This window comes from Tursiops truncatus, chromosome 11 (genome assembly GCF_011762595.2).
Source record: "Tursiops truncatus isolate mTurTru1 chromosome 11, mTurTru1.mat.Y, whole genome shotgun sequence".
In the NCBI taxonomy this organism is placed as follows: domain Eukaryota; kingdom Metazoa; phylum Chordata; class Mammalia; order Artiodactyla; family Delphinidae; genus Tursiops; species Tursiops truncatus.
The window spans coordinates 6369612-6393618 of NC_047044.1; the positions used below are offsets into that span (position 1 = coordinate 6369612).

Here is a 24007-nt window from a genome sequence, read left to right on the forward strand (position 1 = left end):
GTCTAATGGGAACGTAAACGCCTCTGCTGGTCCTCCTTATGGTAGCTACTATTGGTAGAACAACACTTACTTTGGCAAATGAAGTCAAATAAACACGGACTCTCGGAAAGCAGGCGTATTCCATGAAGAGCTCTCATTGCTTCCAAATAATTCATTAGCCCATTAGAGCTTGAATATTATGAATTATGAAAGAGTACTGTTTCTATTAAAAATAAGACCAACCATATCTTGGGGATTTGTTTTTTTGTTTGTTTTTTTGAGTTCCATTGTTTCCAGGATATAAACAATGTAATTATATATTGAGTACCAAATAATGAAACTAGAACAACTTGTTCAGCCTTATAAAGCCAGTGTGGCCTTCAGTGGAACAGACAGTTGTATATAGCTGTAAATCAGATATGTGCTATTAGGGTGCTCTTATCAAGGGATTGTAAGGAATGTTTTCAGGTTGGGTGAAGACAGACTGGGAGGGCGAAAATAAAAATGAAATGTATTAAGAACAAGGATCTAGAAATCAAAACATTAGAAAGTCAATAAAGATTTGGAGATCCGGGGCAGCTGTTGTGTTTCCGAGGAAAGACAGGTGCCCCACAGCCATTGGTGGATGCCCGTCCTCCACCGCATCCTCCCTGGTGCATCGGGAGGCCCTCCCGCACTGCGTACACCATGTAGGAGCACAGGGAGCCTCGCTGGTGAGTGGTGGGAAGGGCACCCTCCCCGCCGCAGTGCAGAGAATACGACGTAACGGGCTCCTGCTCATCAGTAGGACCCTAGCAGAATGGCTTTCTCTCTCCTGATTTTTTAATTGTCCAGTCATTAAAAAAAAAAAAAAAAAATCCGATGGCCCTACATTCCAGGATAAGCACTTTGGCTTATCGGAATGAAGAATATTCCCTTAGAGTGATACTAAATTCAAAAAGTCCTGAGTACCAGTGCCTCAGAGTTGTGAAGGGCCTGGAAGTTCCACCCACCTCCATCCAGTGCTCACCCCCACCCCACCACAGAGCCCTCCAGGAGACAACGCAGCCCCTTAGCACTCCTTCCCCTCCCCTCCCTTCTCCCCCTTCCCTCCCTCCTCCCCTCCCTCCTCCCTCCCCTCCCTCCCCTCCCTCCTCCCCCTCCCCCCTCCCCCTCCCCTCCCCCTCCCCCTCCCCTCCCTCCTCCCTTCTCCCCCTCCTCCCCCTCCCCTCCCCCCTCCCCCCCCTCCCCCTCCCCTCCCCCTCCCCCTCCCCCTCCCCCTCCCTCCTCCCCTCCCTCCTCCCCCTCCCTCCTCCCCCTCCTCCCCCTCCCTCCTCCCCCTCCTCCCCCTCCCTCCTCCCCCTCCTCCCCCCTCCTCCCCCCTCCTCCCCCTCCCCTCCCTCCTCCCCTCCCCTCCCTCCTCCCCTCCCCTCCCTCCTCCCCCTCCTCTCCCTTCTCCCCCTCCCCCTCCCCCTCCTCCCCCTCCTCCTCCCCCTCCTCCCCCTCCCCTCCCTCCTCCCCTCCCTCCTCCCCTCCCCTCCCTCCTCCCCCTCCTCCCCCTCCTCCTCCTCCAGGCAGCCTTTCAGTCCAACAGCAGCTCCATGAGAAACACTGCCCTATGCTTACATATCTCCCTGGGTTTCTGAGCTCAGATCAGTCAACCTCATAAGGGCAGGATCTGAGTATGTCTCCTTGCCCAGTATCCTCACCCAGCAAGTGCCTGGCTCCTCATAGGTGCTTATTAAGTAGTTTTAAAATTCCTTATTGAATCGGTCCTAATTCTTTCACTTGGTCCCTTAGAAATATGTCCGTCAGATATTTGAAGGTAACTTTCCAGGCCAACAAGTGGATCACATCTTTCAAACCTTCTTTCTCAGACGTGACTTCGAGCCTCTTCGTTGTTCTGGTCTCTTCTCTGAACAGGGATTGGTTGTCTCTGTTCTCTGAGCAGAGCCCAGTGGCTCAGGCTCATCCGCTGATCAGCCGCAGGGAGAGCCTGGTCAGTTTCTAGCTGAAATCCAGATACGCTTTGAACACTGCGTGTTTTCCTTCCTGGAGAGAGAGGGCTAGTGTAACCAGCTTTGTTCTTAATGACCTCCTTGCCAGAGAATGCAGAAACCACATTCGGAAATTCTGCCTTTTTTCTATTATTCATATGAAGTCATACCATCTGCTTCAAACGGCAGGTTTATGCCCCCTCCTTTTTCTGGTTTTTTTCCTGCGAGAATAAAAGAGTATATTGAGTCTTTTCCCCCGCCCCCCATCTTAGCTCATGAACTCCTTATGCCCTCGGGGCTTGGCCCTCACCTTGTTTCCTGTGTGCTTCCATTCTTACTCTCTGCAGAAACCTTGGTGACATTTTTGAAGCCTCTGTGTTCTCTTCCTTCATCCTTCCTTTCCTCAGCCCCAAGCATTGGGATCCGCGTCTCTCTTCTGAACTTCGGGAACCACCTTTATAAGGAGTGCATGCCTAGCCGGGTTGTTTTCCGCCCTAAGCGGTCCTGAACTCTGAGGTGGCACACGGTCACTTTCCACTGCGGCTCTGGCACGTCCGCCTCACCTGTCAATCTCTGTCCTGTTCCAGGCAAACCCTGCTGCTCTTGGTCAAAGGTTTTTCTCCCACCACTCAGGACCAAAAGCTGTCCCTGAGCCTTGCTCTCTCAGCGATGCCCTGCTCAGTGACGCTCAGCTAATGAAAGTGTAAACCCACCCAGAAGGCCAGCAGCTCCCCTGAGATGCTTACAGACAAAGCTCACGTCAAGCTCCAGACTGAAGAGCATCTCGGGGCGGTGGTCCCGTGACAGCGATTCCAGGAGAAGGCTTGTCAGCGTCACTTACACTGAGGGCTGCTTGCTGTTAGGGATGGTGCCTTATACCGTGGCTGACGTGGCCGGATTGGCAACAAAGAGCTCCTCGGATGGGCTTGAAGCATTATTTGTGACTAACCTATAGGGGGTAGCACTCAAAGACGTCATGCGCTGTTGGGATAAGCTAGGTTACGCTGCAGTGAGAAATACTCCCCCCCCCACCCCCCCGCCCTGATCTTTAGGGCTTAACGCAATGATGGTTTGTCTCTCATTCGCTAAAGTCAGCTGAGGGTACAGGTGATTGTCCAGCTTACCTGTCCTTCTGGTGGAATCTTGATTGTCCAGGTGGATGGTGGTTTCACCTGCCCGAGGCTGAAGCACCTGGAAAACCCGACCTCTTCCATGCGGCGAGGGAAGAGAAGACTGGGCACCTGAAAGGCCTTGGAAATGACTCGCCTTATGTCTGCTCCTGTTGCACTGGCCAGATCACATGGCTGCCCCCAACTCCAAAGAGGCCGGGAAGGGCGGTCCCCATGCACCGGATGTGAGTGGACATCGGTCAGGTCCTCCAAAGTCACTGTTCTGCTCTCTCTCATACAGGTACTTTGATGAGCCAGTGGAGTTAAGGAGCAGTTCTTTTTCTAGCTGGGATGACAGTTCGGATTCCTTTTGGAAAAAAGAGACCGTCAAAGACACTGACATCATTCTAAAAACCACAGGCTACACAGACAGGTATGAATACCAGAGCAGTGGGATTGTAAATAGTGACTCTATGCATCTCTAGGGAAATTCTCTAACACTAGTAAATGATTTTGTTGTACTATTTCAAGAATATTCTTTGTATCCTGGTCTGTATTCTGACCTCACAGTTTTTCCTTTCCCAGAATGTCATATAATTGGAGGCATGCAGTAACCAGCCCTGTTAGACAGGCTTCTTTGACTTTTCGTAGTGCACTTGAGATTCATTCATGTTGCTGTGTTCCTCCATCTTTATTTTTGAGTCTGTTTATCCATTTACCTGTCAAAGAACTGTCTACAGTTTTTGGTGATTATGAATGAAGGGCTGTATAATGTATCGTCCAAACCAGGGAACTCTTTATAGAGTGCAGGGGGACAATGCTAGTATGTTGGGACAACAGGTGTGACCTGGGATTGTCCTCGGTGACTGGAATGTACCGTCATCCTACTCATTTTGTATCCTGCGTAATGTGGAGCAGTGTCTTACGTGCATGACAATGTATTCAGTATTTACTAATTGATCCGTGGAACTGAAGAGTGAAATAACAGGCCTATTTTTTTTTTTTTTCGGTACACGGGCCTCTCACTGCTGTGGCCTCTCCCGTGGCGGAGCACAGGCTCCGGACGCGCAGGCTCAGCGGCCATGGCTCATGGGCGCAGCCGCTCCGCGGCATGTGGGATCTTCCCGGACCGGGGCACGAACCCGCGTCCCCTGCATCGGCAGGCGGACTCTCAACCACTGCGCCACCAAGGAAGCCCAACAGGCCTATTTTAAATAGCAAAATTCATTCAAATGTTGTGTGGTTTGGATATTTATTCATTTTTCTAATTAGAATATCCAGCCTTTTCAAAGTGGCCTAAAATCCTTTTACAAAATTACTGCCGTTGGCTTTCTAAAAAGCGAAATGGCGTGTGCACACATTATAAATGAGAAGTGCGTTTGCCGTACCCCAAATCAGCTTGACCTGTTTTTGTTCTTTGTGCTGAGAACATTTTAGCTCTACTCTCTTCCCACAGTTCAAGTGACACTACAGGATTATTAACTATGATCACCATGCTGTACGTCAGATCCCCAGAACTTATTCATCTGATAAATGAAAGTTTGTACCCTTTGACCAACATCTGCCCCCATCTCCCTGGGAACCGCTATTCTGCTCTCTGTTTCTTTGAGTTCAACTTCTTTTTTTTTAGATTCTGCATCCAAGTGAGGACATACAGTATTTGTCTTTCTCTAGCTTCCTCCAGGTTCATCCATGTTGTCACAAAGGGCAGGATTTCCTTCTTTCCTTTTTATAGCAGAATATTATCCCATTGTATATCATATACTACATTTTCTCTATCCGTTCACCCATTGACGGATACTTAGGCTGCTTCCATATCTTGCCTATTGTGAATAATGCGGCCATGCACACGGGGCTGCAGAGATCTCTTCATGATACTGACTTTGTTTCCTTCAGACATATATACCCAGAAGTGGGATCATATGGTAGTTCTATTTTTAATTTTTTTATGAACTCCCACACTGCTTTCCATGTGACTATACTAATTTCCATTCCCACCAGTGGTATACAAAGGTTCCCTTTTCTCCAGTCCTCACCATCGCTTATCTCATGTCTTCTTGACAATAGCCATCCTAACAGGTGTGAGGGGGTATATCTCACTGTGGTTTTGATTTCCATTTCTCTGATGATCACTGATGTTGAACACCTTTTCATATACCTGTTGGCCTTAAACTTCCCTCTTAGTACTGCTTTTGCTATATCCCATAAGTGTTTCCATTTTTATTTGTTTTAAGATATCCTTTTTTTCTTTTTTCTTTTAAATTGAAGTAAAGTTGATTTACAATATTGTGTTAGTTTCTGGTGTACAGGAAAGTGATTCAGATAGATAGATAGATAGATGCAACTGAATATGTAAGTATATATATATATATATTCTTTTTCATATCCTTTTCCATTATAAGTTATTATAAGGTATTGAGTGTAGTTCGCTGCGCTTTATAGTAGGACCATGTTGTTTATCTATTTTATTTTATTTTTTAGAAAATTGGTGAGATTTTTTTTTTAATTTATTTTATTTATTTATTTTTGGCTGCATTTGGTCTTCATTGCTGTGTGTGGGCTTTCTCTAGTTGCGGTGAGCAGGGGCTACTCTTCGTTGCGGTGCGTGGGCTTCTCACTGAGGTGGCTTCTCTTGTTGCAGAGCACGAGCTCTAGGTGCACGGGCTTCAGTAGTTGTGGCACGTGGGCTCAGTAGTTGTGGCTCACGGGCTCTAGAGCGCAGGCTCAGTAGTTGTGACGCACGGGCTTAGTTGCTTCGCAGCATGTGGGATCTTCCTGGACCAGGGCTCAAACCCGTATCCCCTGCATTGGCAGGCGGATTCTTAACCACTGTGCCACCAGGGAAGCCCTCTATTTTACATTGATATGTAGTAGTGGTATCTGTTAATCCCAAACTCCTAATTTATCCCTTCCCCCAGCTTTCCCCTTTGGTAACCTTAAATTTGTTTTCTTTTTTAGTGAGTCTGTTTGTTTTGTAAGTAAGTTCATTTGTATCATCTTTTTTAGATTCCACGTGTAAGTGATATCATATGAAATTTGGCTTTCTCTGTCTGACTTTCTTCACTTAATATGATAATCTCCAGGTCCATCCATGTTGCTGCAGATGGCATATTTCATCCTTTTTTATGGCTGAGTAGTATTCCATTGCATACATATAAACCACATCTTCTTTATCCATTCATCTGTCAATGGACATTTAGGTTGCTTCCACGTCTTGGCTATTGTAAATAGTGCTGCTATGAACACTGGGGTGCATGTATCTTTTAGAATTAGAGTTTTTGTCTTTTCTGTATATATGCCCAGGAGTAGGATTGCTGGATCATGTGGTAGCTCTATTTTTAGTTTTTTAAGGAACCTCCATACTGTTCTCCATAGTGGCTGCACCAACTTACATTCCCATCAACAGTGAAGGAGGGTTCCTTTTTCTCAACACCCTCCAGCAATTATTATTTGTAGACTTTTTGGTGATGGCCATCCTGACCAGTGTGAGGTGATACCTCATTGTAGTTTTGATTTGCGTTTCTCTAGCAATTAGTGATGCTGAGCATCTGTGGATGTGCCTGTTGGCCATCTGTATGTCTTCTTTGGAGAAATGTCTATTTCTGCTCATTTTTTGATTGGGTCGTTTGTGGGTTTTTTTGATATCGAGCCGTAGGAGCTGTTTTGCATATTTTGGAAATTAAGCCCTTGTTGGTCGCATCACTTGTAAATATTTTCTCCCATTCTGTGGGTGGTCTTTTCATTTTGTTTATAGTTTCATTTACTGTACAAAAGCTTATAAGTTTGATTAGGTCCCATTTGTTTACTTTCGCTTTTATTTCTTTTGCCTTGGGAGACTGACCTGAGAAAACATTGGTACAATTTATGTCAGAGAATGTTTTGCCTATGTTCTCTTCTAGGAGTTTTTCGGTGTCATGTCTTATATTTAAACCTTTAAGCCATCTTGAGTTTATTTTTGTGTATGGTGTGAGGGAATGTTCTACTCCATTGATTTACAGCATCCAGCTTTCCCAACACCACTTGCTGAAGAGACTGTCTTTTCTCCATTGTATATTCTTGGCTCCTTTGTTGAAGATTGTGTTTGCAGATATCCTTTAATTCCCCTTTTGGTCTCTTCTCGGACCTGTTGGTTGCTCAGGCGTGTGCTGTTTAATTTCCACCTATTTGTGGAGTTTTCACTTTTCCTCCTGTTATTGATTTCTACTTTCATACTCCTGTGGTTGGAAAAGATACTTAACGTGATTTCAACCTTCTTAAATTTCTTAAGACCTAAATATCATTCAGATTTGTGTGTGACTTAGCCCGTGATTCATCCTGGAGAATGTTCTGTGTGTGCTTGAGAATGTGTGTTCCGCTGCTATAGGATGGAACGTCCTGAATATGTCTTTTGTTCCATTTGGTTCAAGTCCAGTTTTCCTTATTGATTTTCTGTCTGGATGATCTGTCCATCGTTGAAAGTGGGATATTAAAGTCCTCTATTATTATTGCAGTACTGTCTATTTCTCCCTTCAGATCTGTTAATATTTGCTTATTATATTTAGGTGTTCCTGTGTTGGGTGCATAAATATTTGCCGTTGTTATATCCTCTTGATGAATTGACCCTTTAATCATTCTATAAAGACCTTTGTCTCTTGTTACAGTTTGTGACTTAAAGTCGGTTTTGTCTGATATGAGTATGGCTCTCCCTGCTCTCTTTTGGTTTCCATCTGCATGGAATAGCTTTTTCCATCTCTTTACTTGCAGCCTATGTGTGTCCCTAAAGCTGAAGTGAGTCTCCTACAGGCAGTATATAGTTGTATCTTGTTTTTGTTTTTGTTTTTTTTTTAATCCATTCAGACACTCTGTGTCTTTTGATTGGAGAATTTAATTTGTTTGCATTTAAAATAATTGTTGAGGGCTTCCCTGGTGGCGCAGCGGTTGAGAGTCCGCCTGCCGATGCAGGGGGCACGGGTTCGTGCCCCGGTCCGGGAAGATCCCGCATGCCGCGGAGCGGCTGGGCCCGTGAGCCATGGCCGCTGAGCCTGCGCGTCTGGAGCCTGTGCTCCACAACGGGAGAGGCCACAACAGTGAGAGGCCCGCGTACCGCAAAAAAAAAAAAAGAATTGTTGATAGTTCAGGGTGTACTATTGCCATGTCTCATTGACTGCTTCTTGGCTGTTTCTGTAGCTCTTCTATTTGCTGCTTCCTCTCTTGGCTGTTTCTGTAGCTCTTCTATTTGCTGCTTCCTCTCTTGGCTGTTTCTGTAGCTCTTCTATTTGCTGCTTCCTCTCTTGGCTGTTTCTGTAGCTCTTCTATTTGCTGCTTCCTCTCTTGCTGTCTTCCTTTGTGATTTGATGATTTTCCATAGTGGTATGTTTTGATTCCTTTCTCTTTTCCTTTTGTGTTTCTACTATAGGTTTTTGCTTTGTGATTACCATGAGGCTTACATAAAACATCTTACAGTTATAGCAGTCTATTTTAAGCTAATAACAATTTAACTTAGATTGCATACAAAATCTCTACTCTTTTACTCTCCTTCCCTACATTTTATGTTTTTTATGTCATAATTTACATCTTTTTATATGTGTATCCACTAATAAATTACTGTAGCTATCGTCGTTTTTACCGCTTTTGTCTTTTAACCTTTACACTAGAGTTAAGTGATTTATACACCACTATTACAGTATTAGAGTGTTCTGAATTTGGCTATATGCTTACCTTCACCAGTGAGTTTTATACTTTCCTATGTTTTCATGTTACTGATTAGCATCCTTTCATTTTAGCTTGAAGAGCTCCTTCTAGCATTTCTTGTAGGACAAGTCTGGTGGCTGGCAGTTGTGTTTGTGTTTGTTTTTCCAGCACTTTGAATATATCATCCCACTATATTCTGGCCGTCAGGATTTCTGCAGAGAAATCTGCTTATAGCCTTACAGGGCTTCCATTTTATAGAATGAGTTTCTTTCTCTTGCTGCTATCAAAATTCTCTCTTTGTCTTTGATTTTTGACAGTTTTATTATATATTTCTTGGTGAAGATTTCTTTGGGTTGAATCTGTTTGGGGACCTATGAGCTCCATGTATCTGGATGTCCACATCTCTCTCCAGATTTGGGAAGTTTTTAGAGATTATTTCTTTAAATAAGCTTTCCGCCCCTTTCTTCCTCTCTTCTCCTGGGACTCCCACAATGCATGAATTGTGTTCTTGATGGTGTCCCATAATTGACATAGGCTTCTTTGCTCTTTTTCTTGTTTTCTTTCTTCTCTTCTGACTGGATAATTTCAAATGGGTTGTCTTCAAGTTCACAGATTCTTTCTTCTGCTTCAGTGGTCTGCAACCTTTTTGGCTCCAGGGACCAGTTTCGTGGAAGACAATTTTTCCACGGCCCGGGATTCGGGGGTGGGGGGTGGTTTCAGGATGGTTCAAGCGCATTACCTTTATTGTGTACTTTATTCCTATTATTATTACATTATAATATATAATGAAATAATTATACAACTCACCATAATGCAGAATCAATGGGAGCCCTGAGCTTGGTTTCACTTGCCACTCACTGACAGGTTTTGTTTTGTTTTTCAAATTTATTTATTTTACCTATTTACTTATTTATTTTTTATTTTTGGCTGCGTTTGGTCTTCACTGCCACGTGCCAGCCCTCTTCCAATTGTGGCGAGCAGGGCCACTCTTCACTGCAGTGCACAGGCCTCTCAACACAGCGGCCTCTCTTGTTGCAGAGTATGGGCTCCAGGTACGTGGGCCTCAGTAGCTGTGACCCGTGGGCTCCAGAGTGCAGGCTCAGCAGTTGTGGCACACGGGCCCAGATGCTCCACGGCACACGGGATCCTCCCAGACCAGGGCTCAAACCAGTGTCCCCTGCACTGGCAGGCGGACCCTCAACCACTGTTGCCACCAGGGAAGTTCCCACTGACAGGGTTTTGATGAGTCTGCAAGCAATTGACTTATTATGGTTTCTGTGCAGTCAGACCTCCCTGCCAATGATAATGTGTATTTGCAGCCGCTCCCCAGCGCTAGCATCACCACCTCAGCTCTACCTCAGATCATCAGGAATTAGATTCTCATAAGGAACGCACAACCTAGATCCCTCCCACGTGCAGTTCTGGTTCGAACCTACTGGGTTCATGCTCCTATGCGAATCTAATGCCGCCGCTGATCTGACAGGAGGCGGAGCTCAGACGGTAATGTGAGCGATGGGAAGCGGTTATGATTTCTGTCTCTGTGTTGAACTTCTCATTTTATCTGTGTATTATTTCCCTGATTTTATTGAGGTGTCTGTGTTCTTGTAGGTTGATGAGCTTCCTTAAAACAATTATTCTGAATTCTTTGTCAGGCAATTCTTTGGGATCAGTTACTGGAAAATTATTGTTTCCCTTGGTGGTATCATGTTTCCTTGGTTTTTCATGTTCCTTGGAGTCTTGTGTTGCTGTCTTTGCATTTGAAGGAGCAATCGCCTCCTCCAGTCTTTAGTGCCTGGCTTTGGGTGAGCAATGCCTTCAGTAGTCTGCCCTGCTGGAGATGCGGAGGCTTACTCAGACCTTTGCTATGGATGCACTCACTCCACACTTCTTATTCCTCTTGGGGGTGACATCTCAGGATGGTATGTCTTTTCTCAGTCCCACAGAGCAGGGCCAGGTGCTGAGAGCCTCCTGCTTGCTCTCCCCAGGGTGGTGCCCTGAAATGCTCGGGTTGCTGTGCCCTCTGTGAATCTCAGAGTTGGGCTGACTTTTGCACATGCTCACTTTCTGTCTGCAAAGGCTTGCCCTCACCATCCACAGGGGCATGTGCAGGGAGCCAGCTGTGGGGCCAAAGGTGCATGGGTGAGGCATGCAGAGCGTTGGAGGGCCAGTTGGGGGCTCCCCAGGCAAAGCGTATCCAGTGGTTTGTGAGCAGGCCTCCTCGTGGAGTTCGGGAAGTGGTTAGTGGAATGCACACAGCTTTGATGAGTTCTGAGCCCTGGCTGCTCTGCTTCCAGCCTCCGCAGCCCCTAAGCTGTGTCGGTCACCTCAGTATCCTGGGTGGGATGAGAAAGAAAGAGGCACCCTTGGCAATGTCCCACACAGCTGGGGAGACCAGGCACCCGCTCACCACCCTCTCACCTTCCCCCGTGGGAGAAATTGCAGGCCCCGTGGATCCCTCTTGGCACTGAGCTGTGCTGCCTTGGAGGAGGAGTGACATGGGCCCAGTGAAACTATTCCTCTTACCCTCTTTAATGCATCCAGTCTCGGATTTTTTGCTCCAGCAGTGTGCTGGACCCTCTCTGCCGGACTCCTGGACTCCCACAAAGGCATTCTCATCTGTGGGTGATTGTCAAAACCAGTGTTCTCTAAGGGGTAATGGGAGAAAACTCCTATTTCATCATCTTACTGACGTCATTCCTGTTTTGGCTGTTGCTAACTGTAGACCTACTGCTCGCCGCAAGCCAGACTATGAGCCAGTTGAAAATACAGATGAGGCCCAGAAGAAGTTTGGCAACGTCAAAGCCATTTCCTCAGATATGTACTTTGGAAGACAAGCCAAAGCTGACGTAAGTGCCCAGGGAGTTTCTGTGTGGTCCCCACAGAGCAGGAAGCCAGCAGGGCCACGGGAGGTGTGGGAGGAGGTGCTGGATGCTGAGTGAGATGGAGTCAGGCTGCAAGGGACCCCTGTCCCCAGAGTGCTGGAGCAGGACTCGAGCCCAGGTCTTTCTGACTAATCGCCCCACTTTGCCGCTCCAGCTAGAGGAGTGATGGGAAGGCAGGGACAGTGTCTCATCTTTCTCTCATTCCTTTCTCAGTGTTTTGAATAGCCATCCATTCGATACCTTTTGAGTAAATTTCAGGAGATTTTTGATACACCTGTAATTTACTTAGCAATTTTTTTTTTTTTTTTTTTTTTTTTTTTTTTGCGGTACTCGGGCCTCTCACTGTTGTGGCCTTTCCCGCTGTGGAGCACAGGCTCCCGACGCGCAGGCTCAGCGGCCATGGCTCATGGGCCCAGCCACTCCGCGGCATGTGGGATCTTCCCGGACCGGGGCACGAACCCGTGTCCCCTGCATCGGCAGGCGGACTCTCAACCACTGCGCCACCAGGGAAGCCCTACTTAGCAATTTTTTAACCATAGTTAAATGAAGTATACAGATAGATTCTCGAGGGTAGGTATATTTATTTTCAGAAAAGAGATTATTGCCTCTTTTCTCAGAAATGTTAATGAGCTTATCTTAGCGGAGTCTGGCTAAGCAGTAAGACTCAAATGGAAATGAGGAGCTTAAAGGTTTCCTTTTAATTGTGAAGCACTAATGTGCTTACGCAAAACTCTTAGAGATACGTGTTATTACTAGGCTTCCTGCACGATACAGAGAATAATTATTTCCTAAAGTACCGATTTTATTTTGTAGCAGTAGAAATTCCACTAGCTTTTTTTTTTTTTTTTTTTTTTGCGCGGTACGCGGGCCTCTCAGTGTTGTGGCCTCTCCCGTTGCGGAGCACAGGCTCCGGACACGCAGGCCCAGTGGCCATGGCTCATGGGCCCAGCCGCTCCGCGGCACGTGGGATCCTCCCGGACCGGGACACGAACCCATGTCCCCTGTATCGGCAGGCGGACTCCCAACCACTGCGCCACCAGGGAAGCCCTCCACTAGCATTTTGAGTGTATTTAGAGTTGCCACTTGGCTATTCTCCACCCACTAAAATCTGCCTTGTTTTAAAGTTGACAACATTCAAGTTCAGTTAGGAAATCACCTAAGGCTATTGGGAGAGAGCTTCTTGGAGCGGCCTTTCCTGGCAGCTGGGTGAGAGCAGCACATGACAGAGCTGTCACTGTCACTCTCCCTCTGGGTTCCCCTCCACTGACCGTTGTTGGCCGTGGCATTGTGCGTTCACCTGTCTGCTTGTGACCCGCAGGACGTGAGCGTCATGCCGGCCCCCAGCCCAGCCGTGATAGCTCCTCGGTGATTCTTTCTGCAGAATTGCTCATGGTGTTTGGAGCCTAATGTTTCTTTCCTCCTGGTCTTGTCTAGTATGAAACCAGGGCTCGGCTGGAGAGGCTTTCGGCAAGTTCCTCCATCAGTTCTGCTGACCTGTTTGATGAGCAGAGGAAGCAGACGGCAGGTAATGAGGCTGGTCTCCACCGTGTCTGCGGCATGAATACATTTCCTCTGGACAGGGCTTTGTACTTTACCAGGATTGTTAGCGGCCATTATTTGATGCTCCTATGGCCTCTGTAAGTCAGGCAGAGCAGAAGTTATTATTCCAGGCTTTGCATGTGAAGAGACCAAGTCATGGAATTTAAGCGACGTCCCCAAAGTTACCCGGCATGTCATCTCCCTGAACCATCGTCACGGGCGGTGGGGTGCCTAGCATGGTGTGAACCTGGTGTCTGGCTCGTGTGGTGTCACAGCCTTGGAGGGGACAGCCCTGGGCTTCCGTGTGGCAGGACCCACTCCCTAACTGTGAGACCTGGGGGATTTCAGGTCACCTTCAGCCTCGGTCTCCTCCTCTGTAAAATGGGTGGGTAATATCCATACCTACCTCACCAGTTTGTACTGAGGCTGAAATGAGGTCCTTTATGTAAAGTGTCACCTCGGGGTCTGGCACATGGCAGGCCCTCCCAGGCCCCTCCCGGACGCCAGGGGTAGTCAGAGCAGATAGAACAGGTGAGTCCACCAGCCTCCGCCTCCCAGGGGAGACAGAATGGGGCTTTGGAGCCAGGCAGGTGGAGAGGAGGGTCCAGACCCCGATGAAGAGATGTCTGGACCCCCCCTCAGGGAGTAAGCCTCAGCACACAGGCCCGTCACGGGCGTCCAGAACCAAGCGCCTCTCTGCTTGTCCCTCTGACCCTGAGCCATAGGAAAGCCGTGTTCCAGTCCCAGTCAGCCCCAAGTCAGGCCTCGGGGGTAAGGGGAGGGCCACGTGTCCCCCTTATGTCACGGCCGACATTCAAGGAGCAGGGTCCTCTGCGGTCATTTCAGGAGCCCACTCGTCAGCAGGAGCACCCAAGCGGGGGGGGATCTTCAAGGCCCGGGACCACCTGCACCCCTCGTCTCCCGTCCTGGAGGAGCTGGGCGTGGGCATGGAGGGACCCCACACGGGCGGCCGCTGGGCCTTGCAGCCACAGAGAACAACTGTTTTCTGAGCCCAGAGAGAAACAGCCCCAACAGAGAAGGTCATGGGGGAGACCCGAATGCCTGGGGCCTTCCGTGTTGGGGTTTGGGGGCGTTTCAAGAGCCACCGTGGCCCCCGGGGTGAAGCGGGCGCTGCCCGGCTGCTGTGCTGCAGTGAGAGGGAGGGTTCTAGCCAGGTGGGTGGACCAGAGACCTGCAGGACACAGGCCCGGTGCGCGGCCCCTGGGCAGGGAGCCTCCTAGGCCGCCCTCTGGCCTCCAGCAGGAGCAGCTGCTTTCTGACGGGCCGTTTCCTGCACTGGGCCTGGGTTGGGGCAGGTGTGGCTCACGGACTTGTGTTCTCATATGCGAACTTTCGGTGTCCTGGCCTCTTGTCAGGGCATTTCCTTGTGCGGCCGCCCCTGGCAGAGGGGTGCTCGGCTTCTGTGGAGGCCTCCCAGGGTCCCGCCTCTGCCCCCCGTGGGTCAGTGCTGGGCTACCTCATGGGCGCCCTGGCACAGGGGCAGGGCAGTCCAGAGAACCTAACAGGTTGAATCTCACCCCTGGCCGTGTTTGTTTTTGTAATTCAAGTTACTGGAAGTTTCACTCTGAAACATTATTGTTTGTTTAAAAAAACCTTTCAGGGCTTCCCTGGTGGCGCAGTGGTTGAGAGTCCGCCTGCCGATGCAGGGGACACGGGTTCGCGCCCTGGTCCGGGAAGATCCCACATGCCGCGGAGCGGCTGGGGCCGTGAGCCATGGTCGCTGAGCCTGTGCGTCCGGAGCAACGGGAGAGGCCACAGCAGTGAGAGGCCCGCGTACCGCAAAAAAAAAAAAAAAAAAAACAACCTTTCAGAGATCAAATGAGCAGCATTTCCAATTGTTGAAGGAAGGCTGCAGCCAGCGATGACGTTTACCTTCCTGTCCCCTTTCAGAAAACAAAGGTCCATTGATTTTTTTTGGCCCTCTGTGGGTCCCAGACAGGCTCCTGTCCTGGGGACTCGCAGCCCTGATAGGACCATCCTGGGGTGCGAGGCTGCCCAGGGACCCTCAGCCCCTCCCCAGCGGCCAGTGGTCCTGCTTGCAGCACCTGCCCTCCCTCCCCCTCCCTCCTCCATCCCAAACCCAGATGGTTCAGACCACGATTACCCTCATTCTGCATCTCTCATCAGATGCCTTTAATAACTGCTCTAAGTGCAAGCGCACTGAACACTGATCATTAAATATTTACTTTTTATTTAGAGTGCATTTCAGCAAAGAGCAAAAGCTGGTTTTAAGAGAGTATTCTGTGTTCCTTATCTTAAATGTTTCCCCATCCGTGAAATATCAGTGCCACTAGGTAGATCACCTTTATAATTTCTTCAGGGTTAAGGGGAAGATTTCTCCAAATTAGAAATGCCTCCTGATACTTCCTGGGGGCGCGCTTTAACCCTGGCTTTGCTCCGAGGCCGCTCCTTTCCACGGTCTGGGAGGGAGTAGATGGGGAGCACACGTAAGCATCCACAGCTGGCACAGTGCCCGTCCCTGCCGTCACTCCAGAGCAGGGTCAGTTGGGGGACGGGGGACGGCCATCGCTGGGCACTGCCTCCGAGGGAGCCACTCAGGCTCAGAGGGAACCAGATGACAGAGCAGAGGTGGCTTTGTTCTTTGTTGAGAGCAGTGTCGGAACAGAAGAAGCTGGAAACCCAGCTTGCCCCTCTGGTGCATTTCTTTCCAAAACCTGGTCCTGATCATTTGAGTCTGAACGGGGCCACCCGGGAAGCCCAGGGCGCTGCGGACGGACACCTCTGTCCGGGCTCGGGGCGCACTGCCCAGGGTCGTAGGGGCTCCTGGCGCGTTTGCTGTTGTCCCTGGGTCTCGAGGCTCCCCGGAGGCACGTCGGCCACTCTCTCCTTTCCTCCTGGCTCAGGCCCGGGGTCCAGGAGCCTGGCCTCTTTGGGCCTGTCGGCCTCCAAAGCACTGACTTCAGTCGGCCGTCGGGCGGTTTTGTTTGGTGATTTGCTGAGCATATCTGTCACACGTCACAGCTGTGCGGTGCTGTCGCCAACCAGGTTCAGTTACACAAACCGGAGTCTTGTCAACCTGAGCAAAAAGAAGGGGCGTCTGTGCGCCCGAGTGGAGCAGCCACCGCAGCGCTTTGCCTCCACGTTAAACCTCCTGCCTCAGCTGTGCTCCCTCCTTTCTCAGCGTTTCTCGAGTTGGAAGCCTGTAAGTGGAGGCGCTTCTGCTGAGGTCACGTCCGCTGACCTCTGGGGCACAGCCCCCTCGCCGCTCCGGACCTCGCCACGCCATGGAGCAGCTGTGACTGGCCCTTTGCGCCCAGGATGTCACACTAGCTCTTCATTTCCTCTCAGATTCATCTTACCGGCTGGTAGCACCCACCGTGCTGGGCTTTGAACCCAAGTCCCGTCACTGGGCTGGGCTAGGCTGTCGCTCTGTCATTGGCAAAGGGCTACAAGACTCTAAAATGTCACGAGGGGCAGAGAGGAGAAGCAGCCGCACCTGTGGCCCCTCCCCGAGTGCTGGGCACGGGATGGCGCTGTGGGAAGACACACTGTCTCTCCGGGGTGGCGTCCGTGCCGGAGGGTAAATGCGTGCCTCCTATTTGGTTCTTGGAAAGGGACCTGGCTTCTGCTGCTGCTTAAGGGGCAGGCGGGTGTAGAGTGACCTGCGGAGCCGAGGGGCAGCTGGGCTGGCTCCCTGGAGGCTCTGCAGGGTTGGCGTTCTCTCACAAAGTCTCTGAGCCCCTCCGGCACCTTTTCACAGCTGTGTGACAAAAGTGCGCCACAGAAGCCCATCTGTCAGCTCCAGGGACCCCTTTATGTGTGACACCTCTGATGCGCTTCACCTGTGTGCAGTATGCTGCTGTGCTGGGACAACCAAAACTTTAGCAGCAGAAACCCAGCCGACAGCGGCCTCGGGGAGGGGGAGGGGTCGGCCGGCCCTGCTGAGTCCGCAGACAGCCCCACCCACCCCTCTGCCTTTCCTCCTGGGGTGAGCCTCCTCCCGCACTGCCAGAGGCTTCCTCCTTCCCTCCTTGAGGAGGGAGTGGGAGGGGGACAGCCCTAGTCACAGACAGCTACAGCGTCGCCTCGCCCCCACCAGTAACCCCAGAGCAAGCAAACGGCTCCCCTCCCTTGAGAATGCGGGAATCCAGGAAGGCTCTGATTGGCTAGGTCTGGGTCACGTGCCCATGCGTGGTTTAGGGGGCTGGGGGAGAGACCTCCCGCAGAGGAGGAGGGCTTGTACCAAAAGGGGGAAGAGATGCTGAGTCCGAAAAACCCACAGATGTCCGCCCATCTGCCATTGACTGAGTACTTCTCTGTCAGGTCTTGTGTTAAGTGCCTGGAGGAAACGGGCCCAGAGAGGGTAAGGAACCTCTCCAAAGGCACACAGCTTGGAAGTGGCAGTGCCAGTATTTGAACCCGTGGTGGTCTTAAGACCTAGTGCTGCATCTTCTCTCACCGTGGGGTCTTGCAGCTGCTTCATGGTAGGGCTGGCGCTGAAACCCACCGCAGGCTCCTTTTCCCTTAACCACAGCTGCTGCTTATGGGCAGCTGGAGGGGAGGGGAGCCGAGTTCTCCAAAGCCATCGGGTCCCTGGGCACTGGCTGTGCCATCCCTGCGGTAGTGACGAGCCAGTGTCTGCTCTGTGTGCAGGAAACTACAACCTCACGAGCATGCTGCCCACGGCCCCCGACATGGCCCAGTTTAAGCAGGGAGTGAGATCCGTTGCTGGAAAGCTCTCCGTCTTTGCTAACGGAGTCATGACTTCGATTCAGGTTAGTGAAACGGGGATGACGTTAACTGAGTTTGATGGTGGGTTCATAGTTTTGAAAATGAGATTCGGACCACTCTTCAACTGCTGGAAAGTCAGATTTTATATTATTGATTTATATGTTTGCTACAGTGTAACCCAGGACACCATGAAAACCAGAAATTATAATTTCATATTTGTTTAAATTTTCTAAGTTATGACTCTAGAGGAATTGTTACAGGAATTGTCATGATCATGACCTACTCTATTCCTCTATTGAAACAGAAATATTAAGAAGAAAATAAAAAATTACCCATAACCCCACCTCCCAGGGCAGACTTCCGTTAACATTTGGCTTATTCTATGTTGATTCTAGGTTTCTGTGCAGATACCTGTTTAAAATTTGTAAAGGATTATATTGTGTCTGTGGTTTTGCACCCTCTTTTTCCTTCATGATGTTTTGTTATGAGCACTTCCGTGTAGTTAAAAAGTCTTCAGAAACCACATTCTGTTGAGTGAAAATAGATGTAATTTATTTAAATATTCCCCGAGTTGGATATTTAGATTGTATTTCAGTCTTTTAAATGAGGCAGGAGTGGAACGTGCTCACGTATAATGCTTTAAGGCCGGCTCTGATTATACGAAGGCGACTTTGTGAACCTTCTTGCTTACCTCCCGTTATTTTAGGACGCTATTGATAACGTGAAACATGGCTGTAGGGAGTAGGACCTAATCGACGTGGACTCTGCTGCCGCTAAAGGGGGCTCCCGGGTTGGGGAGGTGCCCCCACTGTGGAGAGCTCCGCGGCCCTGGGGCTCCTGCTGTGGGTGACACAACCTTTGGTTAGAATTCGCAGAGCTCTTTCGCGTCCCTTAGGGCAGCCGAGCCCACACAGTCCTTCCGCGGAGGTGACATCCCTATTTTTTATAAGTGATCATCCCCAGTTTATGGATTGAAAAACAGAGGCACAGAGAGTTTAAGGTGCTCCTGCAAGATCCCTCCGCTGAACCAGAATTTCAGGGTTCCTCTGTCCCCCCATCACACCTGCCCCCTGGAGGGCTCACCATGGGGCCCTGCACCCCTCACCGTCCTTCCCACAGCCCAGGGGCCGCAGCGCAGGCGCCAGGAGCTTCCGGTTCCCACTTCCTCGGGTGCGGGTTCCCGTCGCTGCGGCACCCGTTTTGGTGACGCTGATAGTCGTAAACTTTCGTGTTGGTTCTTTCTGTAGGATCGCTATGGTTCTTAATACTGACGTTGCGATATGTATTTCCTGGAGAAATTCCTCTTTAAATGAACCAGTGACCACATCACAGACTGCAGTGAAGACCAGCCAGTTTTGTGGATTGTTTTGCTACTTTTTCACAGGGTATACATACATTCCTGATTTTTAATATTTCTTTTGAGAAATTGTTATTTTTGGTGTAGTAGAAGCTTCCCTGCGATTTCTGTTTTGCGTGACTTCCTGCACACACCTTCCTTCTGGCATATCCGTGCACACCCCTGCTTAATTTCCTTGGACTCTTTGGTTCCAACAGCTGGGGGTCTGGAAACAAGGGCTCCTCCACCTCTCCTCGGGGGCGGGGGTGGGGGGGGGGTCTCAGTGCTGTGAGGCTCATGGGCTAAGGGTTACCAGCATCAGCTGATACGAGGAGGGCCTGGAGAAACAAAATTCACGACATATATTTCATTAAAAACGGAGCAAAGAATAAAAACAAAAGACCAAAAATGGCTGGTGTCTAATTTGAGATTGCTTCGTTTATATTTCCACATGTTAAGGTGATTTCAAAATCATGTTTAAAGGCGTCTGTCCCTTTGAAATTGTTTATTTTGGATGATCGATAAATTTAAAAATAATTTTCAGTGAGTGCTTTTAACAGCCTAAGCTTCTGCACTGCCAAGCAAATTAATCTTTTGACAAGGCGTTGCTGTTTGAATTTATGAGAAATGTAAGATGAGAACTCCCTAAGTGCATTTATAAATCGATATAGTGTACAGAAGTAAAAATGAATAAGGTAAGAAGACACACCCACAGAAAATATTCCAGTACATGGGAAAATAATCATTGTAATTGGGTAGTTTTCTTAACATTTTTTATCTTAATCTTGGTTTTCAAAAAATTACAGAATGTGTACAAATGAATAAAAGAAAAATAATTTGGCTGTGTTTTAGACAGCATTAGAATATATTGTTCAGCACATTAAAATATATTTGAAATTTGATGAACCAGAAATGTGGTTTCAACTGAATATTTTGTGAATTTTTCTTAAAAGCTCAAATTTGTAGACTTCTAAATATAATAAACAGTTGTGGCAGATCGTGTTGCCTACTTTTTTTTTTAACGAAAGCTTTCTTGATGAATCATAAATCAGGGCTCGTGGTGTAACATTGGTGCGCACTTGATTAGCTCGTAATTCCAGATGGATCTGTTTTTAGTGTGTGTGTGAGGCCTGAGGTGCAGCTGTCCTGAACTGAGGTGTTGTCCGTAGCGCCGGAGCAGGGCGGGAGCCCTTGTTGGAAGTGAGGTCACCTCCGCTGACCTCTGGGGCACAGCTCCCTCGCCACTCCCTCGCAGAGTGGCATCTTTCAAGCCCAAAACGCTGCTCTAACAAGGTGCCACAGCCCAGGCAGCCTAAACGGTGGAATGTACTTTCTCACAGTCCTGGAGGCGAGAAGTGCAGGCTCAGGGTGGCTTTGGAAGGGACTCTTTCCCGGGCTTGCAGACACCTGCCTTCTCTTCTGTGTCTCATCCGGCCTTTCCTCGGAGAGAGCCAGAGGTCCCTCTGTTGTCTCTTCCCCTTATTATAAGGGCACAGTCCTGTGGGATCTGGGCCCCTTTAACCTTAATTATCTCCTTAAAGGCCCCATCTCCAAATGCAGTCATGTTGAACTTTAAGGGGACACAGTTCCGTCCATAACAGTGTCCATGAGACGCTCCCACACTGAGTTAGCCCTGCTCCAGGCTGGGGCCTGGGCTCAGTCCACCTGCAGGAAAACCTCTGAGCAGGTTATGTTCCCATTTTACAGAGGGAGCGAGTGAGACTCAGTGAAAGGTCCTACCCCCGACGCTGAATGTGGCCTTGCTTTTCTCCATCATTGAACTTCTTCACACGAAGGGCCTCTGGACCGCAGGGCCGGGGCTGGCAGGAGCCCCATCTGGGTGGGCTCGCCCCACCTCACAGCACTACCCGCCCCATGGTGTTTTGTTTCGTAATCAATTTGCATGAGTTCTTCAAATAGTAAAGATGTTAGTTAATAATTGTTCTAACAAATCACATTTGGGATCTATTGATTAAAAAAGAAAATGGCGGGCTTCCCTGGTGGCGCAGCGGTTAAGAATCCGCCTGCCAATCCAGGGGACACGGGTTCAAGCCCTGGTCCGGGAAGACCCCACATACCGCGGAGCAACTAAGCCTGTGCGCCACAACTACGGAGCCTGCACTCTGGAGCCCGCGAGCCACAACTACTGAGCCTGCGTGCCGCAACTACTGAAGCCCGGCTGCCTGGAGCCCATGCTCCACAACAAGAGAAGGCACTGCAATGAGAAGCCCGCGCACCGCAACGAAGAGTAGCCCCCGCTCGCCACAACTAGAGAAAGCCCGCGCGCAGCAACAAAGACCCACAGCAGCCAAAAGTAAATTATAATTTTTAAAAAAAGAAAGTAAATGGTGATATGACAGTCCAAGGACCTGAAGGAAACTGGCCGAGACTGGGCTGTAGGGTTAAGCAGTGGTGCTTTGAAAAAGATATTTATTATGCTTTTGTTCTTGAGAGCAAAGCCAGTGAGGGCCAGGAATTTCTGTGCAATTGGGAAAAGCAAAGGGAGAGAAAGGGGAAGGGGAACGGGGTGTTTTACCAGAACAAGCTCTCTGTGAAAATGCAGCATTTTCTGATCACCTTAAAGAGCTGTTGGGAATGTAGGTGCTGCCTGGAGGGGGCTTTCCCAGTGAGCTTGAGCACAACAGTGAGACCATGGGGCTCCCAAGGGGGTGGGGAGCCTGGGGGGCCTGGGTGGTGCTGGGGGCCCGAGCAGAGCCTACCCGAAGGCCTCAGACGGACGCCAGGACTCCGGCCAGACTCCCCCCTCCCACTTGCTCACAGGCAGTTTGAGGCTTCAGGACACCTGTGTCCTTCTCGCCTCTGGACGCTCAACCTGAACACCTGGCTCCAATGTGACTCTCCCCCAAATCGTGCCACGCCACCTCGGGAACCCGGGGTCTGCTCGCTGGCCCCTTCCAGCTGTCAGCGCCTCCCCCAGACCTCCACTGTGCCGGGCCCCTCTCGGACCTGGGCCGGCCTCCTGGGTGCTGGCCAGCGTGCCCCTCCTCCCACCTAAGGCCCCATCCTCAGGTCTTCTTCCTTCTCAGTGACCCCGATCCCCCTTCTAGAGATTGCAGCCCTCCCCCAGACACTTCTGATGCCCCAAGTCCTGCTCTCCTTTCGCCTTTTCCCGTAGTTCCCTCCCTCGTCCTGTTTGTTGCTTGTGTCTTCCCAGCACTGGTAGAACACAAGCGCCCTGAGGACAGGGTTGTTGGTCCATCTGGTTCACGGGTTCTGCCAGTGCCTAGAACCGTGGCTGGAACACATTTTGAGGGAAGGGATTCCGTCTTCCCAGCCCCGCCCTGCAGAGGGTGTTGTGCTAGCTTGACAGGAGATGCTGCAGCAGGAGCTGGGCCGGGCCTCAGGCAGGACACTGGGGCTCGAACCCTGGACAGACTTAACCCGGCACCACTAACCCTGTGCCGCAGTCCTTCTTTTAGGCACATTTTCCAGCCATCTCTTTCACCACCACTCGTTTTGGTTTGTTCATAACGCTTTCCCTGCCCACACCCCCAAGAGCCCGGCGGGCCCACTGCCATAAAAAGCAGGTTGCTAAGGTGGGCAGACGGGTGACAACCGCCCAGGACACACGGTGGGCAATGGCAGTGGCATAAGAGGATTCGGGAAGCCCGGCGTCAGGGTCTGGGTCTGCCACTGGGACTCAGGGTGACCGTGACCTCCCAGGGTCAGACCCTGAGGCCCCAGCCCTCCCCCAGCGGTGCTCCTGCGCTCAGGATGTGGTGTCACTGACCTTCCTCCCAGACCCGAAAACTGCTGTGCTCTCTGTGGCTACGTGGCTCAGACACCCTTGTTTGCACTGAGTCACGTGATCCATTTACAAAGCCACCTGTGCTCTCTCCCGTCCCTTCCATTCTGGGTCCATTTTCCTCTATTTGTAGTTCTTATCATTCTGCCCACCCAGGTCATTTGTCTCGCTGAAAACAACAGTGCAGTGGCAGGAGCGCCAGCCATGGGCCTGGCCTGGACAGATGGATGGACAGACGGACAGAGACACCGGGGGTATCTCTGACCACACAGGCTCCTCCCCTGGCCGCCACCCTCTGGGCTGGTCCCTCTCCGGGGCTGAGGCGCCGGGTCATGGGGGCCCCCTGCCCGCTGCGTGTCCCAGCTTTGCCCTGAGGATTTGGTGCTGACTCCCCACGCCTGGGTCACCCTTTTCCTGCCCCCATCCCCACCCTGCTGCCCTGCACCAGACATGAGCTCAGTCTTCTGAGCGCCCAGTTCCTCTCTTGCACTCTCTGACCATCCTGTCGGCTGGGTCACTGCGCCCTCGTCTGCCCCGCACGCCACGGGTGTGGGCCCTGGCCTCCCTTTCAGTGGCGCAGACGGCCCCGGGCTGCACGTGGGGCTCAGGCACCCAGGGCCCCGCCTGAGTTTAGGTGAACCCTGCCAGGCATTTGAGTCAACCCTCCTCCCTCACACCGGCCCCTGCGACCCCTCGCCTCCCCAACGCACCCGCACCTGGTCCTCCAAGGACCACCAGGGCCTTGGTGAGAGCCACCTGCCAGGCCCCTGCCCCGCTGCTCTGGCCGCCCTGCCGCCGCTCCCACCTTCCGCGTGCGGAGAGCTAGTGCAGAGCCTCCTTCCCATGTGTGCCCAACCCCAGGGCCTCCACCCGAGCTGGCCCCAGCTGGCCCCGGCCGGGGGGACCCTGCAGCCCCGGGGGCCCCTCCTCCAGCTGCTCGCTTACACACAGAGGCCCTGCTGTCCCCCCAGCTCGCGCCCCCCGCCAGCTCCCTCAGAGTGATCCACAGACCCCTCGGGTCGCCCCCCTGTCGGCCC

The 24007-nt window shown here is 50.6% G+C and overlaps 1 protein-coding gene across 3 annotated transcripts in view; it reads left to right on the forward strand.

Annotated features, from left to right (window-relative positions):
• The window catches only part of ARFGAP3 (ARF GTPase activating protein 3), a 55257-nt gene extending 35056 nt beyond the window's left edge, over positions 1-20201 (forward strand). For all 3 annotated transcript variants that reach the window (XM_019944411.3, XM_019944418.3, XM_019944404.3), the window contains 5 exons: positions 3366-3497; positions 11457-11580; positions 13051-13141; positions 17791-17912; positions 19116-20201. In XM_019944411.3, the coding sequence (XP_019799970.1) occupies positions 3366-3497; positions 11457-11580; positions 13051-13141; positions 17791-17912; positions 19116-19133 (487 nt within the window). In that variant the 3' untranslated portion in view covers positions 19134-20201. The remainder of the gene's footprint in view (positions 1-3365; positions 3498-11456; positions 11581-13050; positions 13142-17790; positions 17913-19115) is intronic.
• Positions 20202-24007: the final 3806 nt, after the last annotated feature.